Here is a 13,677-nt window from a genome sequence, read left to right as displayed (position 1 = left end):
GAAGCAAGTTTTCTACTCTTAGCCTGTTTAAAATCTAGTTTGGACTGATTAATAACTGCTTTACAGTTGTTGCAAGTTTGGTTTAAGCAGAAAATGAACATGAAGATTTGGAAAAAAGCCAATTATGATATGCAACATTCTTCTCTCGAACAGCCGTAGCACATTTATTGGAAAACCAAGGTTTAGATAAAGGATGAGATTTTAAGGTGGAGTGCGGCATAAATGATCCATTCCTACAACAATAATTTCACTGACATGATCTGAGCAAACTTTGACATCAGAAGATTTGAAACAGTAACCTGACCAAGGCAAATTAGAAAAGAAATCTCGCAAATCATCCCATTTTTGCATTCTTGTAATGCCAAACAACACAAGGTTAAGAATGGCCACTAGAAAAGGCTCCGTTGGAGAAGAGACCATCACCAATTTGTGATCTGAGGTGCCTGGAGGACCGCTTACCGCGACTGTGTACTTAGAAGGAGGCGCCTCCGTAGCCAGGTGGGAAGGAGCAGCAGTGTGTAGCACACGCTTCTTGATTAGACTGGGGTTTGAGCCCGTCATCACCAAATATGGAGGATGTGGAAAGGTCATGGAATGACCAACGCATATCCCGGAGCAATATGGCCTTAGTTGCTAATGCTCCTAAAAACCAAACAACAAACAAACAACTTAGGAGGGTTGTTTGTGAGAAAAATATTAAGTGTGTTGGCTGCAGAGTTAGCATTGTCATGTATTTTTGTAGGTAAATAAACAATCTGTGTGAGGTCATTAGTAATTGCAAAACTTCAGCATTTTTACCAACTGGGTCCATGTGACTAGAAATGAAAGCAAACTGGAGTTGTGAAGATTAAAATCATCAAGGAAAATTGCCTCACTGTTAAGAACGTTTGACTGGAGAAAGTCAAGTTTCAAAAAGAGGAAGTGAAAGAGTTTCAAGTGATTAGTGGAGTTGGGAGAACAATAGAGGCAACAGATGAATTTGGCAGAATGTGGTAGTGAAATTTTAAGCCAGATAAGATCAAAAAGAGCAGATTCCAAATTACTCTGACAGGGAAGTTCAGAATGGACATACATACTCACAGCTACCACCTTTGAAGCGAAAGGAACCATACAGCGAATAATTCGGATAACTGAGATGAGTAGTGGTTGAATCTCATTCGTGTAATTCTCCATTTTCACACACGAATCCCACTTGGTACAGTACTCTGAATAGGAAAGCACACTTTTTTTTTCTTTTTTTTTTGCAGGTTAAGAGGACTCATTTCCTACCTTGCACAAGACACACATATTAACATTTACATGCATATCTACCTTCACTTACATATACATATATTTAGATGGGGGGGGGGTAATGCTCTTAGTTAAGAAGCATATTAAATCTAAGGCAGTGCATCCAGTTGATGTGGGAGGCCAGTGAAATGTTGAGTCAGTTTGGTGTGACATAAGCACTGGGAAAGCGAAAATGAGAGGAGTGTGTTATAGGCTTTATTATGACAGTGATGAATATAACAAACAACTATACAGAGAAATAGTGAGCCAGTAAATTAGAATATCTTATAATGGGAGTTTAACTTTCCAGATATTGACTGAAATTTGTGGTCTCTCACAAGACTTTTATGGATTTATTGGATCATTGTTTTCTGCATGAGCATCTTAGAGAGGCAACATGAGGAAGCAATATACTTGATGATCAGCAGTGATTCTTCATGCATTAAGAGTCTGCAGGTAAAAACCCACTGAGTGATAGTGATCAGTGTACAAATGTGGAATTTCCTTAAAAACATAACTATTGTCATGAGTATATCGAAGAAGTTGATGAATTTGATTACTTAGGGTCAAGAATAAATAAAAATAGTGACTGCTCAAATGATGTTTGGTTTTTTTTTTTTTTTTAGGAGCATTAGCAACTAAGGCCATATTGCTCCAGGGATATGCGGTGGTCATTTCCTGACCTTTCCGCATCCTCTATATTTGGTGGTCACGGGCTTGAACCCCAGTCTAATCAAGAAGCATGTGCTACGCACTACTGCTCCTGCCCACCTGGCTATGGAGGTGCCTCCCTCAAATGATTTAAAGAGACGACAAGCAATTGCTAAAACGTTTGTCACTGATCTGATAAAATTATGGAGAGATCATGATCTGCCCCTAAAGACGAAACTGAGAATCATTGATTCATTAATTTTTCCATTTGCCACCTATGGATGTGAAGAATGGAATCTGAAAAGAGTTGAGGAAGAAAATTGAGGCATTTGAAATGTGGTGTTACAGGAGAATATTGTGTATTTCTTACTTGGATCGAAGAACAAATGAGTGGGTATTGAATAAAATTGGTAAGCCTAAAATTCTTCTTCATAGCATCAACAAAAGAAAACTCAAGTGTTTTGGTCATATAGTAACAAGGGAAAACTTTCTGTTCAAGAATATAATGGAAGGAAAAACCGAGGGGAAGAGGTGCAGAGGAAGACCTGCAACTAGGTGGAAGGATGGGATCAGTGAACTTCTGGGCATGACACTTTGCTGCTATGCTGCTCATATAGCGTATGATCTATGCTGTTGGAGGAATTTGTTGGTGGCCACAACAGCTCCTCAGGGAGCTATGTGACTGGAAGAAGAAGAAAGGGAAGACTTTAGTTTTCATAAAGGAGACTACATGGTCTCAGACAGTTTTTAAATTCTGTGCAGTGGGACCAATTAATGTTGTTACCAACAACAAACTCAAAATGGGAAACATTCACCGAACTAATCATAGAATCTACTAGGCTTTTCATACCATCTAAGAAATACAGTTCGAGGCTTAGACCTAATTGGATTTCGGATGAACTGTTGAGACATGTGGAAGAGAAGAAAAATGTATGGGATGCATATAAATTATCACATGGTGTGGAGGGAAGGGGAGTGTCATGCTTGGTGACATGATCACAAGGTCGAGAGCTATCCATTGGGTGATTCTTGCTGTTGGCTGCTATTCTTTGTAATTATATTATGCCCATGAGTGCTGAGAAAGGAACATGTAAAAGACCAAGCAAATAATACCCCAGTCACTGTACCACCAACTATTACTCCATCACACTCAGATACTGAGAGTAGGAGAAATATTAAACCTCAAAAGATTCTAACCGCAGATATGGAAATTGATGACAAAATTCATAGCGATGAAACAGTTTTAGAAATACATGCTGAAGAAGACATGGATACTGCACGACCCACTTTTCTGAGAAAAGATAAAATAAAATTGGAACGCCATAAACAGATTGGATCCAAAAAACAGTCAGAAACACCTACTTCAAAAACTAAATAATGGATCAGTTAATTCAATGGAATTGTAAAGGCCTCCGTAGCAACATAGACGATATTCACGATTTGATAAATCAGCATCATCCAGTAGGCATCTGTCTACAAGAAACAAATCTCTCTCTCTCCGCAAGTGACACTTTCAGTTAAAAATTATACAATATTCAGGCATGACAGGATCTCTCCACATGGTGGTGTAGCTATACTGATTAATAGTAAAATCCCTTCCAGACGTATACCCCTACAAACCACTTTAGAAGTTGTTGCAGTATGCCTTGCTCTTGGTAAAACGCTTACACTTGTATCAATATATATCTCACCAAATCAGAACTGCTCGATAACTGAACTAAATGACCTTATCCTACAACTACCCTCTCCGTTCTGCCTGTTGGGCGATTTTAATGCACATCACCAGTTATGGGGATCTTTGCAGACAGACAATCGGGGATGCACAATAGAGGCTTTTCTTGTAAAGAATAATCTCACTCTGCTTAACACAGGCTCCCACACCTATGTCCATTTCCCAACAGGCTCAACCTCTGCTATAGACCTGTCGATATGCTCACCCACATTATTTCCAGACTTCGATTGGAGAGTCTCAGAGAACCCATTAAATAGTGATCATTTTCCTATAATCTGTAAGCTCTGCACAAGGACAAACTTACCAGTAAGCAATCGATCTAAATGGAAATTACCAAAAGCTGACTGGAATAAATATGCATCTAGTATTACACTAGAGGATGATATTATCCAACATCACTCCATAGATAACGCCGTTAAACATATCACAGAACAAATGTTGACAGCTGCTGCTACTACCATTCCTCAAACTTCAAATAAAGGATCGAAACACAAAAACTATTGGTGGAATTCAGCATGTAACACTGCTAAGAGAGAGAAGAACAAGGCGTGGAATCAGTTTCGAAAGAATCCAACCACTGCTAATCTCATTATATACAAGAAACTAAAAGCCCATGCCCGCTACACCCGGCGAAAAGCTAAAAAGGAATCTTGGATTCTGTTTTGCTTCATCTGTCACTAAAGACACAAGTGCAGGACTAATCTGGCGGAAAATAAGATGCCTTACTGGTAAGTTTCCATCAATTCCTTCCCCAATCATCATCTATAAAGGACAAGAGATAACCCTTCCAGAGGATATTGCAAACATCCTCGCGGAATCTTTTGCTCACCATTCTGCCTCAACCGCATATGATCCAACTTTCCTAAAAGCCAAAACAATAACTGAAAAATATAAAATAAATTTCGGAACGAAGTCAGCCCTCTCTTATAATAAACCACTAACCATGTATGAATTAGAAGAATCCTTAAAAAATTCAGCCAATAGTGCACCTGGTCCAGACGGCATATACTACCTAATGTTAAAGAATCTAAATGAGGGAACTCGTTACTCTCTCCTAAAACTTTTCAACCGAATATTTGTTGCAAATTATTTTCCAATTTCTTGGAGACATTCTGTTGTTCTACCCATTCCAAAACCAGGAAAAGACCAATCAGACCCGCATAATTATAGACCAATCTCACTTACTGGCTGCCTGGGTAAGACTCTGGAAAAAATGGTACACAGTCGCCTTACCTGGTATCTTGAAACTCAAACTACTATGAACAATGATCAGTTTGGATTTCGTAAAAACAGGTCTACCCTAGACCTCATGATTAAGGCTGAGGCAAATGTGTGAAATGCATTCATAAAGAACGAACATTTGGTCACGGTGAGCTTAGATATAGAGAAAGCTTTTGAAACCACGTGGCGTCATGGCATCCTTCGTGACTTACATGCCCTAGGACTAAGGGGACATTTACCATCATTAATTCAGAGCTTTCTCGAATATCGAACCTTTCAGGTTCGTTTTCAAAGTTCACTCTCGAAAATCTGCATACAGGAGGAAGGAGTCCCACAAGGGTCAGTCCTCAGTGCCACACTCTTCGCAGTTAGAATACACACTCTGACAACAGCCATCCCGAATTCAGTAGAAACTTACCTTTATGCTGACGATCTCACTATATCCAGTCACTCGCAAAATATGTTCTCCATTGAAAGGAAACTCCAACTGTCAATAAACAAAACGCAATCATGGATGTTACAAAATGGCTACCGACTATCTCCTCAGAAAACGTTTGCTATACACTTCTGCAAGAAACGAAAACTGCACTCTGATCCTGAATTGCGCCTGGGAAATCACGCTATTCCAGTCAATGACAATATTAAATTCCTAGGTTTAATATTGGACAAGAAATTAAACTTTCTGAAACACATACAGCATGTACGAACTATTTGTTTAAAAAAAATGAACATCCTTAAAGTTCTTTCTGCAATATCATGGGGAGCTGACCGATACTCCCTTCTTCGCTTATATAAAACCATAATCCGATCCAGACTAGACTATGGTGCACCCGTATATGACTCAGCTAGAAAGTCAGCATTACAGTCCCTAAATACCATTCAACATAATGCACTTAGAATAGCTCTAGGTGCCTTCTGAACATCTCCCGTGCATAGTCTATACATTGACGCACATGAACCTCCATTATCCTTAAGGAGACAGATGCTGCTGCTTATGTACGCTGCAAAGCTTCGGAGTATGCCCTCACATCCTATCTGTCCTTACCTCTTTAACCCGTCTTTCATAAATCTCTACAGGAACAAACCAAATGAAAATAAACCTGCTGGAATCAGATTGAAGTATGTTGCTCAGTATTGGAGTGTCCCACTCGACAATATCCACCAAGATACCGGAGAAATAGAGCCTCCATGGTCCACTTTTAAAACTTTATGTGATGACTTTTTTCGAAAATGGGGAAAACAGGCGCTGAACAATGAAAATATACAGCAGCTACATTTAGCTCATGCATCAGCAAACAAACACTGCCTGCAAATATATACTGATGGATCCAAATCTGATACAGATGTGGGCGCTGCAGTAGTTCTTCCCACTTGTTCAATCTCTCAAAAACTTTTCTCAAGTTGCAGTATTTACACCGCTGAACTTCATGCAATAAAAATGGCTATCGAACACGTCAAAAACAGGTCTAATGAAGAGATGATAATCTATACCGATTCCTTGAGTGCAGTAACCTCTTTACAACATAAATGTCCGAACTCTCACCCAATCCTGAAAGAAATCAGAGCAGAGTTAATTAATCTAACAGAGCATAACATAGACGTAAGATTCTGCTGGATTCCCGGGCATGCTGGAATCCAGGGAAATGAAAAAGCAGATCAAGCAGCAAAAAATCTGATCAACCCAGTGTCTTCACTTACCTCGATTCCTTATATGGACTGTAAACTCATCATAAAACAGTTATGTATTGACCAATGGACATCAGAATGGCAGCAACAGACCCATAACAAACTTTTCCAAATAAAGCAAAAGCCACAATACTGGAAATCTAGTTTCCGATTAAACAGACGAGAAGAGGTTGTCCTTGCAAGGACACGCATTGGCCATTCCCATCTGACCCACCTCCATTTGTTGACAGGGGATGAACCTCCTCACTGTCGTCATTGTTCTGCCCCAGTGAAACACATTCTCCTCGAGTGTCCCTACAATCATGCTGCTCGACTAACAAATTTTAAATCGGTTTTAACTCAAAACAATTCATTAGAGATGAACCATATTCTCAATGATGACGCAAATTTATCCGATTTATTTAATTTTTTAAAACAAATTCATTTATATGAACTTATCTGACATATGACTGGAAAAAAAAAAAAATAATAAAAAAATATATATATGTCATTTGCCGAGTTACTGTGACAGGCACAATTTGGCCTTAGTTGCCCTTGTGCCAATAAACTTCCATTAAACCAACCCAACCAACCTGAGAAAGGAAGTGTAAGGATATGTTACAACAGGAGAATAATTGTTGCTTCTGTTGGGCTGCTCTTTATGTATTTAATTACAGGCTGATGGTCTGTGATGGGGAACCTGTTGGGATAATCTTTTAATTATTGAATTCAATAACAGCATATATTTTATTTCTTTTTAAGTTAAATAGTTTATTAGTTTTTTAAACATATTCATTCTGTAAAAGATTCCAAGTTTTACTTTATAGGCAGTTTTTTTTTTATTATAAATTTGTGACTTTTAACGATGATTCATTACTTATTTAAATAGTTTTACCCATATATTTTCCATTTAATTAAAAGCTAGATAAATGTGTTATTGTTTTCATAGTGTATTTATGTATTCATTTTAATACCAGGCATTTTTGGCCAATGAGGATCTAGGGGATTCTCTAGATTCTGTGGAAGCTCTCATCAAGAAACATGAAGACTTTGAGAAATCTCTCGTGGCACAGGAAGAAAAAATCAAGGTATAGTTAATTATTTCTCTCCAAGCATTATCAATCCTGACATATCTACCAGCATAGTATTATGCTTTTTCATATCCATAATTTATTAAGTTTAAATAACATTTTAGCTTTATATTATTATTTGCAGGATAGTATTTTAGATAGAACATTTTCTAATAAAAATTTTGTTACATATAAAAAAATACAGCATATATAGTGAAACTTATAGGCATCACACACTTTTTTTTTTTTTTTTAAGGAAATAAAATAATGTATATTGTTACTTATGACAGCTTCAGAGTGGTGCTGTCTAACAGTAGAACTGGGTAAGTATTTGTTGTTCTTAGTTTAGGTCCGTTATTCATATTATTAGTATTCTATTGAATAGTAGATTGATATTATTATTTAAATAAACTAAATGCAACTAGGCATAATATTTTAAGAGTTTAGGATTCTATATCTCTATAATATCGGTGTATATACACTATAGACAACTCTTAAAGAAAAACTTCAATAGTAAAAGGCATCATTTCATCTGTATCTCATATTGTGCTCATCATTCACAATGAGTTATCAAGTATTGCACTACCTCGAATAAGTAACGCTTCACTAATAGAGAAGTCTATTGTTACTTATTCTCGGTGGGCACCACCCAGACGGCACCGTTTCAAAGCTAGTTGGCTTTTCTTTGTGGGTGGGTAGGTACCCTGGTATTAAAAATGTGTATCTACATCGATATTATATAGATATAGAATTCTAAACTCTTAAAATATTTATATGAAAAGCCAACTGGCTTTGAAACGGTGCCGTCTGGATGGTGGTGCCCACCGAGAATAAGTAACAATAGATTTCTCTATTTTTGTTTTCTTCATGCTTATGATTATACTAGACTGATTCCATATTGCACTGGCGACTCATGTCAACTGGATGCACAGCCTTAAATTTTATCTACTTTTTGATTCCTCTTTCTCTCCTGTCCTGACTGCCCCTTTGGTATGCATTGTACTTCCCATAATGAAATTCTTCATACCTCATCCCTCGTGGTTTGAGTGACATGTCTCCAGTATTACCATAATGTGGCTCAAGATTTGTTCAAGGTCTTAAAACCTTTGAAATTAAGAAAGGGTGTTTATAGATTGGATGTAAGGAAATATTCTTTTACAAAGGGTCATTGACTGTTGGAACAAATTACAACCTAATGTGGAAATATAGTTTATGCAAATTTAGAGAAGGGTCAGACAGATAGCTGGCAACAATCATGGTTTATTATTTTTTTATTTTTTAAGACTGACGCTGAACAATTCTGGCTTCCTCTCATCAAGTTGCCTTTATCAGTGCTAATAATATTTATATATAACAGTGTTATTCTGTTCCATAGTTGAATGACCACTTCATTAAAAAAAATGTGACATGTCTGTAGCCTCATGTTTTATTGATCCCAATTACAAAACGCCACATTGGAATACCAAATTTGTCCTGTTTTAATTTTAATTTATCATTTTCTTTCATTTAATATATGATAAAGGCTTATCATAATGTTTTTTTATTGATTAGATATTTTGAAAGAAGTAGATAAGCTTTTAAAATTTTATATGGAAAACATTTCATCAACCAACACATTTCTGTTATTTTCTTGTTATTAATTAAATTTTTTAGTAATTACACATGAAGTAATAAGATTGGAAAGAGTTAAAATAGGTGTTTCATAATTGTATTTGAAACCTAGTTTTCTCTCTCTGTATATCTAATTGGAATGAACGTGCATGACATATCATTTTTCATCAGAATGAATTGTTAGAAATGATATCAATGTACACCATTTATTTACCCAGATTCTATTCAATTCAATTCTATTCAAATTTTCTGTATTAGAATATTAGGGCTAGTAAACATGTATCTGCTAGGTTTTATGGGTTTCTGTAAAATTTATGGAAAATATCTCTTATAGTTTTACAGGCAATTTCTAATTTTTGCAAACTGAGGACTATCTTATCATTCTTGTATGTTTGGTTGCTAATAGAAGTTTGACTGCTAAGTAGAAAGGTTCTTTTTTTTTTTTTAAAACAGATTTCATTTGTTTATTATGTTTTTGAAATGTGTGTATTATTTATATTGTAGATAATATGCAACTTCCTGCAGGCAGTTGCAGTACTATGGTTTTGCCAGATGCATATGGGCAACATCTTGACTCTTTATAATATAGAGTATTATATTATAATTTAGTTTTTGTTTTAGTAGATACATTGAAATTTCTTTGCAGCACATGCAAGATTGTAATGTATATTAGCAATTTACAATAATGCAAAAAGTGAAATGGAAATTAGATTAAAAAAATTTTTCAATTTGGTTTTAATTTAGTTATTTGGGTTTAATGGTTAAAATGAAATTTTTATCCTTTTAATAAATTAATAGCTGATTTAATAAATTAATAACCTATTTAATATTAATCATATACTAGAATAATTAAAATGTATTTCTGATTTTAATTTAATAATAATTTTAGGCACTGGATGAATTTGCTACAAAATTAATTGAGGGCCAGCATTATGCAGCAGATGATGTAGCACAGCGCAGAGCAGCAGTAAGTTGATTTTTGCACAGACTTTTTAGTTAAAATTTAAGCTAAGTTATTGATTAAATTTGGTTTTTAATAAATTATAGCTACATTTGATCATGCATCATGTTATTAATGTGTTCTATAATATTTGACACAAGAACATTGGAAAACTCAAATGACTTTATTAGATGATCTAATCATTTGTGTTGACAAAGCAGATGAGTTTTTAGAAAAAAATATCATGATAAGACTGTAATTTTAGCACAATCTATAAACCAAACGACAAACATGTGCAGAACAACTTCAGGGGAAGAAATTCCAGCCAGGAAGGCAGAGTGATGTCAAAGGTTTTTAGATGGCAGTGGTATCATCCACTTTCAGTTTATGCCAGAAGGCAAACTATGACCGAAGGACTGTATCTCATCTTTTCATGATTGCATCTCTCAGAAACAACCAAGAGTAATGGGCTGAAAAGGACTGGATTTTGTTGAATGGCAATGACCTGTACTGCCATTCAGCAAAATTTTAATTAAACTACATTTTGACTAAACTGTAGCCTTTTAGTTAAACTACTTCATTAAAAATCTAATCACAGTGTTAGAGCATGCTGCAATTATCAGAGATTTTTAAAAAATGAATTTTATTTTTTGTTATTTTGTCTTTTCATGTACGGCAGATATCTCTTGAGTTACATGAATTGGATTGCATGTTTTTGCACATAATGCATTTGAGTTTAATGTGAGTCTTTAAATTGACCCATTGCTAGAATATTTATGGAACAATTTTTATAACTGTTCAGACTATGCTGTCTTTATTGAAATAAACACATTTGTGCACAGATATTTCTGAATTCTACATTTATGTAGAACTGAATATTAAAAAGAAAACCTTCCTGCGGTTAATTTATTCTTAATTTTTATTGCATTGTTTATATACTGGTCACTAGCTAAAATGCCCAGTTTCCTGTGGGATGCAATCCAAAAGAATATTTTCTTTATGACATTTGTCAATCATTGATAATGACCAGAAAATTAATTGGAAAAAAACATAAAAATAAATACACTAATGAAAAATTTCGCAAAACCATGTGAAAATTTGTGTTACAGAGTAATTATTTTTATGTTTCTGTAGTACATCATCATCAGCCATTTTCATTCCACTGTAGGATGAAGGCTTCTCCAGCAACTTTCCAGTTCCTTCTGTTTTGTGCAATGCCCATCCATTTACTACCTACAAACTTGTGAATTTCATCTGTCCACCTCCATTGTTGTCTTCCAGGTTTTCTTCTAACTCCTCTTGGGTACCATTCTGTTATTTTCTTAGTCCATCTGTCATCATGTCTTCGAGCTATGTGTCCTGCCCAAGATCATTTTAGTTCTTTATTGATAAGAATGTCCTTTACTTGAGTTTGCTACCTAATCCATGTGTTTCTCTTCTTATCTAATAGTCTGATTTCTATTATAATTTGTTCCATTATTCACTGCGTATTTCTCAGCTTCTCTTCCATTCATTTGGTGAGTGCCCAAGTTTCAGTTCCATAAGTCATGTGGCCTCTGTAGCCAAGTGGTCAGGAGCGGGAGTGCAGTAGCACACGCTCCTTGAGTAGACCGGGGTTCAAGCCCCTGATTGCTAAAATATGGTCCACAAGTCATGGTGGGGAGTATACATTGGTTCATTATTTTATGTTTCAGACAAATTGGGATATTGCTCCTCAGTATGTGACTAAATTTTGGATGGATGGCATTCATGTCATTCATCCAAAATTTATTCTCTCGACTTGCTGCCATTTATCATTATTACAGGTAATGACTTGTCCCGGATAAGTATATGAATCCACCTTTTCAATTACTGCTCCTTCAATGATTATATCCCTTTTTGTGGCATACTTGTTCATCATTACTCTTGTTTTAGCTATATTCATCTTTAGTTCGATATCTTTACTAACTGTGCATAACTGATTAAGATTTTCCTCTAATTCTTTAATTCTTTGGAATCATAGCTTATGATCACAGTGTCATCTGCAAATCATAAATGGTTTAGTTTAGATACTCTCCATTCGCATTGACTTCTTTCCGTGACCAATCTGATCTGAAAATTTCCTCAAAGGCAGCAGTAAACAACTTTGGATATATTGTGTCTCCTTGCTGAAATCCTTTCTCAATTTTAAATTTGCTACTGTCTTTGTCTAGTCTAATAAAGGAGATAGCATTCTCATATTTTCTTCAAAATCATAATATGTGGGGCATCTATACTTTGTCTTTCCAGTGCCCAAAACATTGCCTTATGCTGTATGGAGTCAAATGCCTTTTCATAATCCACAAAAGCCAGGCATAATGGTGTTTTATATTCATTTACTTTCTCCATTAGCTGTGATATTACATGAAGATGATCCATAGTTGAGAATCCTGTCCTTAAGCTAGCTTGCTCTTTCGAAGGCGCCTCCGTAGCCAGGTGGGAAGGAGCAGCAGTGCGTAGCACATGCTTCTTGATTAGACCGGGGTTCGAGCCCGTCACCACCAAATACGGAGGATGCGGAAAGGTCAGGGAATGACCACCGCATATCCCAGAGCAATATGGCCTTAGTTGCTAATGCTCCTAAAAACCAAATAACAAAAATAGCTTGCTCTTTCGATTGATTCTCATCATGTATTCTTTTTAATCTATTAGTAATAACCTTTGTGAACAACTTGTATATGTGGGATAACAAGCTAATTGGTCTATAATTTCCAATTTCTGATTTATTTCCTTTCTTATGCAGAAAAACTGTGGTTGCAGTATTCCACTCTTTAGGTGTGACAAAATGCATCTTTTCTAATGCATTTTGTGAAGAGTTTTGCCAGTTGCCAGTTTCTGTGTTATATCTCTTCCCCCCAATTTTAACAACTCTACAGTAACTTCATCTTCCCACAGAGCTTTTTGATTCTTCATTTTCTTCAATGCATGTTCTACCTCATCAGGAAGGATATCGGGTATGTCGTATGTGTTACTAATTTGTGATCCATCTTCCCCACTGCTGGCATCATTCCCTCGCTCCTTATATAATTCTCTATAGTAGTCTTCTGCTATTTGAACTATGCCTTCTCTACTATTTATAAGTACACCGTCGCTATTTTTCAGTTTCAGTATCATTTGTCTTTCTGTATTACTGATCATGGCTGTTGATTTAAGTCCTTTGTTTTCTCTTAATTCTTGTTCCACTTTTTTTGTGCTAAATCTTCACTTCTCCACTAATGCTGGTGTCCCCCAAGGTTCAGTTCTTTCCCCACTCTTTTCCTTTTGTATATTAATGACCTTCTTCCATTGACCGGAAATTCTATCCATAGTTTTGCCGATGATAGCACATTGCATTCCACTTTCCAGTTTGACAAAACTTGACTTGCTCAAACTGCTTCAACTTCTCAAATATCTGCTACCAATTCCTTAAATGTCAATCTCCAGGTAATTCTCCAGTGGGGCAAAGATAACTTAGTTGATTTCAATCCTTTAAAAAAAACTCAGTCCTGTCTTATATCTCA

At 36.0% G+C, this 13,677-nt stretch overlaps 1 protein-coding gene across 1 annotated transcript in view; it reads left to right on the top strand.

The window, feature by feature from the left end:
- LOC150089433 (spectrin alpha chain-like) overlaps positions 1-13,677 on the top strand; it is a 579,218-nt gene that overhangs the window by 140,204 nt on the left and 425,337 nt on the right. The window contains 2 exon segments of the mRNA XM_090389473.1: positions 7,516-7,626; positions 10,109-10,186. Of these exon segments, the coding sequence (XP_090245599.1) occupies positions 7,516-7,626; positions 10,109-10,186 (189 nt within the window).

Source organism: Mastigoproctus giganteus, chromosome 2, assembly GCF_048544385.1.
Source record: "Mastigoproctus giganteus isolate SK-2022 chromosome 2, ASM4854438v1, whole genome shotgun sequence".
In the NCBI taxonomy this organism is placed as follows: Eukaryota; Metazoa; Arthropoda; class Arachnida; order Uropygi; family Thelyphonidae; genus Mastigoproctus; species Mastigoproctus giganteus.
Note: the sequence above shows the minus strand (reverse complement) of the source record. Positions and strands in the feature narration are given on the sequence as shown.